At 41.4% G+C, this 5,623-nt stretch overlaps 1 protein-coding gene across 1 annotated transcript in view; it reads right to left on the bottom strand.

Moving 5' to 3' along the window:
- The window catches only part of SMYD4 (SET and MYND domain containing 4), a 55,501-nt gene that overhangs the window by 20,660 nt on the left and 29,218 nt on the right, over positions 1-5,623 (bottom strand). Inside the window, exons 4-5 of the mRNA XM_023518705.1 lie at positions 3,232-3,321; positions 410-1,577 (exon numbers count right to left, since the gene is read on the bottom strand). Of these exons, the coding sequence (XP_023374473.1) occupies positions 410-1,577; positions 3,232-3,321 (1,258 nt within the window). The remainder of the gene's footprint in view (positions 1-409; positions 1,578-3,231; positions 3,322-5,623) is intronic.

The following is a 5,623-nucleotide window of genomic DNA, read 5'->3' as shown; positions in this document are numbered from 1 at the left end:
GCCGAGCCTAGCTATTTTATTTTAAATTGTTGTTGTAGTTGTCATTGTTGTTTGGCAGGCCTGGTCTAGATTTGAACCTGCCAACTCCAGTGTATGTGGCTGGAGCCCTTGCACTGAGCTAAGGGCACCGAGCCTTGGGTCACATCGTTTTTCTTTCTTTTCTTTTTTTTGGCCAGGGCTGGGTTTGAACCTGCCACCTCTGGCATATGGGGCCGGCACCCTAGTCCTTTGAGCCACAGGCGCCACCCCACATAGTTTTTCAATGGTATAATAATAATATAAGATAGCCGTGTTTTCCCATTGGCTCACTGGTTGGAATGCTCTTGTTTTCTTCGGCAGTTCTTTCTCCCCAAACTTCAGCTATATCAAGAACAATATCATAAAGCACAGAAATCAGTTTCCCCCTTACCTGTCTGCTGTATGGTAGTTATTGCCTGGGCATTGCACTGCAGCTGTAACATGTGTCGCAGCATGGCCACTCCCCAAATATCCAAATCTGGACAGAACTCTGGAGCTGCTGCTGCTTTCAGCTTAGAGGATTTCAGACCTGTTGTGAGTGGCCGTAAACTGGCTGCTTCTAGCTGCCTGCACAGTGCAGAAACACTCAGAGCACAGAGAAATTTGTGCTCTGGGCTGTGGTTTTCAGTATGGGGCAAAAGGTTGAAGACAGCGTTATAATTATTCTCATACTTCCCACTAATATCACATCCAGGAATTGGGGTCTGAACTATTTCGCCATTTTCTTCATTTGCCCCCAAGTCATAATTAAGTATCTTGACCAGATTCTTGCTTTCAGGTGAACAGATGTCCTTGAGACTAGTCTCATCACGAAGCTTCCTTATGATTTTGCCTACATCCTCAAATCTAGCTAATAGAGTCAACCTCAGGGCAATGTGGCAAAAGACACCCAGTGTGAGAAGCAGCCCCCCTAAGGAACACTCTATACTATGGTAGAGCTCCCAGGCCTGCTGCAGACACTCTTGGCTGCAATACTTCACATAGCTGCATCCATCACAAGGAACTGTGGCCAAAGTGTGCCTCAAACATCGGTGACAATAGAGGTCCCCATTGGTGACTCTGGTTCTCCACTTGCTCTCTAAGCCGTGATGCAGTGGTTGCATTTCTCCTGGATTAAGGACACTCACAAAAGCATCCTCTTTCACCAGGAGCTCTCCTGGGAGAATATCTCTTGTGGCAATCAGATAGCGGCCTTTTAAAGGGTCAGTGCATAAGGTGACAGATGACGATGCACTGGAAATTTGTTCATTCTCTTCCCTTAGGTCCATGTCCTCAAAGGCTTTGGGTAGAGCTGCTGGGAGGATTTCTGTGAGATTTTTCTTTTCTTGTATCTTCATTTTCAGATGACACAGGTTTTTCTGTAGAATCTGAAAGCGGGAATCCACTAGGGTTGGTTTGACAGTGAAGTTATTAATACTTTCAAGATCACTGATGGTCTGGGTTGCCTCCTGTAGTCTCCCCAGGGTCACCAGACATTCTGCTTTACGCAACATTATCTTGGGTTGTAATCTTTCTGGATAGCCATGCAGCTGTGCTCTGATAATGTCGTTAAGACATGTCTGAAAACAGAAAGGAAATCCCAAAATGATCTTTGTCCCTACTCTTCAATGTCTACTGAAAATGTTTCCAAACTCTAGGGAGATGTAGGCAGGAACTACAGGTGCCCACCACAATGCTTGGCTAGTTTTTCTATTTTTAGTAGAGATAGGGTCTTGCTCTTGCTCAGGCTGGTCCTGAACTTCTGAGCTCAAGCAAACCACCCATCTCAGCCTCCCAGAGTGCTGGGATTACAGGTGTGAGCCACTTTGCCTGGACTTTTTTTTTTAATTTCAGGTTATTGTGAGGGTACAAACAACCAGGTCACAATTTTTGAATTTGTTAGGTAGAGTCTCTCTTGTAGTTGTGTTTTTCTGTTTTGGTAGAGACAAGGTCTATCTTTGCTCAAGCTGGTCTCAAACTCCTGATCTTAGGGGATCTTCCTGCCCACAGAGTGCTAGGATATAAGGATGAGCCATCACGCCTGGCCAATATTTTATTTTTGTTTTATTTTACAGATAGAAGAATTATAGTAAGGGACCTCCTCCTTCTTGGTACTAATGTCCTTTACAACCGTCGTGTAACCATGTGTATCCATCATTTAGCTCTCGATTATTTATTTATTTATTTTTATTTTTCAGACAGAGCCTCAAGCTGTCCCCCTGGGTAGAGTGCCGTAGCATCACAGCTCACAGCAACCTCCAACTCCTGGGCTCAAGTGAATCTCCTGCCTCAGCCTCCCAAGTAGCTGGGACCACAGGTGCCCGCCACAATGCCTGGCTATTTTTTGTTTGTCGCTGTGATTGTTGTTTGGTGGGCCTGGGCTGGATTTGACCCCGCCACCTTGGGTGTATGTGGCTGGCACCTTAGCCACTTGAGCCACAGGTGCCAAGCCTAGCTCTCGATTATTAATGAATACATGTGGTGTTTGTTTTTCCATCCCAAGATACTTCACCTAGCATGATGTGTTCTTTTTTAAGTAAGTAGAGCATTTTCAAGATTATTCCTATAATAATATAACTCACCCTTACAAGCATTGTGACATCCTGGAAAAAACCCTTGTAATTCATAATATAGACAAAGATGATAATAATGATTACTATTTATTGAGCACCTACTGTGTTCCAGGTACTCCTTTCAGCAGTCTGGACATATTACTTCATTTCATCCTCATAACAAGGGGTATGAGGAGGTGTCAGGGTAAATCTTATCTATTGGGTAAACGATGGGTACACTAAAAGCCCCAGCTTAACCATCATATAAGTTATCCATGTGATGAAAACATTTGTAATAACTTAATATTTTGAAATAAAAAACAAAAATTCTAAACATTAATAAAAATAAGGAAGTATGAACTGGAAGTGTGATCAGCAACACCTAGCTCAGCTGCTATCCACTCCAGCACTACTGACCTCCTGGATATAGTCCCTGCCCTTGGGGAATGTACCAAAGCCCTTCCTTGTCAATCAACAATACTCTGCATGGTCACCTGTGACAGGTGAAATGAATCAGGAGAAAGAACAAGTTTGGGCATACTTTGATGCGCTGCCTTCCATTTCATCTACTGCAGCATGGCCTGCTTTCAGTGTTCAAAGGAAGCAGCAGAAATGAAGGCCCAGCCCTCCAAAAGCGGCCCTGCAAGATCCTTTCCAATCAGACCAGTCATCAGACACTCACCTCATACTGACCCAGGTGGAAGAGGGCTGCAGAGCGATTAGCATAACACAGTGAAATGTCCTCAGTGTGAGGCCTTGAGTGGGAAACTCCCTGCAAAACAATGAACTGGTTAAAGGCATAAACAGAAACTGACATTTCTAAAACATATTCTTCAGCTAATAGGGGCTCTACTACCAAAGACTGTGTGAAATTGGGATAGTGACTGAACCTATTTACTTTAGCTGCTTCAAATTCATTTTTAACTACCTTAGAGGAAAGCTGTGGAGATCACGTGAGGAAATAAATATTCAAAACACTTTGAAGATAGAAACATCAGACATAGCTTCAACCACAAATAATAGTAAAATGGAAAACTGAGCAAAATATTTGCAAGCATAATCCTGACTAAAAAAATGGGGGAGGGGCACAAACAGAAATTCGCAGATGAAGAGACACTCATAGTTAATATGCAGAAAATGAATGGGTAGGTTCATATATGAACAGCCAAATACGTGAACAAGAAGCAAAAAGGGATACTTTTTCTACCATCAAATGGGCAATGACTAATAATAACCACAAAGGTAGCAGCTCAGATCACTGGAAAAAAGATGGGAATTATTTGAAAAAAGCACTGGGATAAGTAGTAGGCAGCCAAGGGGGAAAAAAGTTGGCAAAGTTGCCACCATATATGATAAACCTTTCATTGGATAAATTCCAAATGGATGTTACCATAAAAAAAAAAAACAAAACTACAAGGGCACAGGAAGAAACTATACAACCAGTCTAAAGCAATATTGGAGGAATCTCTAACTATGACATAAACCTAGAAGTCATGAAAAGGGTAATAAATTTGACCACAGGAACATAAAAAATAGCTTCATGGCAAAAGCTAATAAAAGCAATATCGAAAGGCAAACATTGGCATGGAAAAAACATTTGTAACTCATAATGCAGTCAAAGAGCTAATTTCTTTACTTCATTAAGAGTTCCTACAGATCAATAAGATGACAAACAATAAATCAATAGGAAAATAAGCAAATGATAGGAACGGTTTTTATGAAAAATACAAATAGCTCTTAAACATATGAAAAATGCTCAAACTCATTCATAATCAATAAAGGGCAAATTAAAACTGTACTAAGATATCAGTTTTTACCTATCAGATTGACTAAAATAAAATTGATAGCACACTGAGTTAGCAAAGGGGTAAAATAGTGGGCACTGCCATTCTGTTGTTACTGGGAGTATATATTGGTCTCATGATCATGGAGGGCAATTTAGCAACACATATCAAAACCCTATGTTTTATATACATATAAAATCCCCAATGGCCCAACAATCCCTCTTCTAGGAATTTATCCTAGACATATAATCATTTATCTTATAGATATATGCAAAATGACACACATGTAAAGGTTCTCATGTATTATTTGAAATAGCACAAGATATGACACAAATGTTGATCTGCAGAACATTGGTTAAGGGCCGGTACCATGGGTTAGGCCTGTAATCCTAGCACTCTAGGAGGCTGAGAAGGGTGGACTGCTTGAGCTTAGGATCTCAAGATAGCCTGAGTAAGAGTAAGATCTTGTCTCTAAAAAACAGCTGGGCATTGTGGCAGGCGCCTATAGTCACAGCTACTTTGGAGGCTGAGGCAAGAGGATCACTTGAGCTCAGGAGTCTGAGGTTGCTGTCAGCTGGGATGCCATGGCACTCTACTGAAGGTGATAAAGAAAGACTCTGTCTCATTAAAAACAAAAGAACACCAGTTAAATATATCATGATACATCCATTTAATGGAATACCATGTAGCCATAAAAAAGAGTGAGGAAGCTCTTTGTGTATTGATGTGAATGATCTTGAGATGATTTTTTTTTTTTTAGATAGAGTCTCACTCAGTTGCCCTGGGGTTGAGTGCCATGGCATCATAGCTCACAGCAACCTCAAACTCTTTGGTTCAAGACATTTTCTTGCCTCAGCTTCCTGAGTAGCTAGAACTACAGGCACTTGCTACAATGCCCGGCTAATTTTTTTGTTTTTTAGAGACAGGGTTTTGCTCTTCCTCAGGCTGGTCTTAAACTCCTGAGCTCAGATAATCCACCTGCCTCAGACTCTCAGAGTGCTAGGATTACAGGTGTGAACCACCATATCCTGGCCTTTTCAGACTACTGTTAAGTGAAAAAAGCATGGGGCCGAACAGTATGTACAGAATGTTATCATTTATGTAAAAAGAAGGTGCGTGCACAAGTGGAAAATTACTTGTATTTACTTATATATGCTTGAAATACCTTTGGAAAGACACATTTAACAGTACTAGCTCATGGGGATGAGGAATAGGGTGGTCAGGGGATATAGACTACACTATATACTCTAATAACCCCTGAACTCTAACTATGTGAACACGTTTCCTTTT

The sequence above is a fragment of the Otolemur garnettii genome, unplaced genomic scaffold, assembly GCF_000181295.1.
Source record: "Otolemur garnettii isolate 467f Iridium unplaced genomic scaffold, OtoGar3 scaffold00145, whole genome shotgun sequence".
In the NCBI taxonomy this organism is placed as follows: Eukaryota; Metazoa; Chordata; class Mammalia; order Primates; family Galagidae; genus Otolemur; species Otolemur garnettii.
The sequence above is the reverse complement of the archived record's forward strand: the minus strand, read 5'-3'. Positions and strand labels throughout refer to the sequence as shown.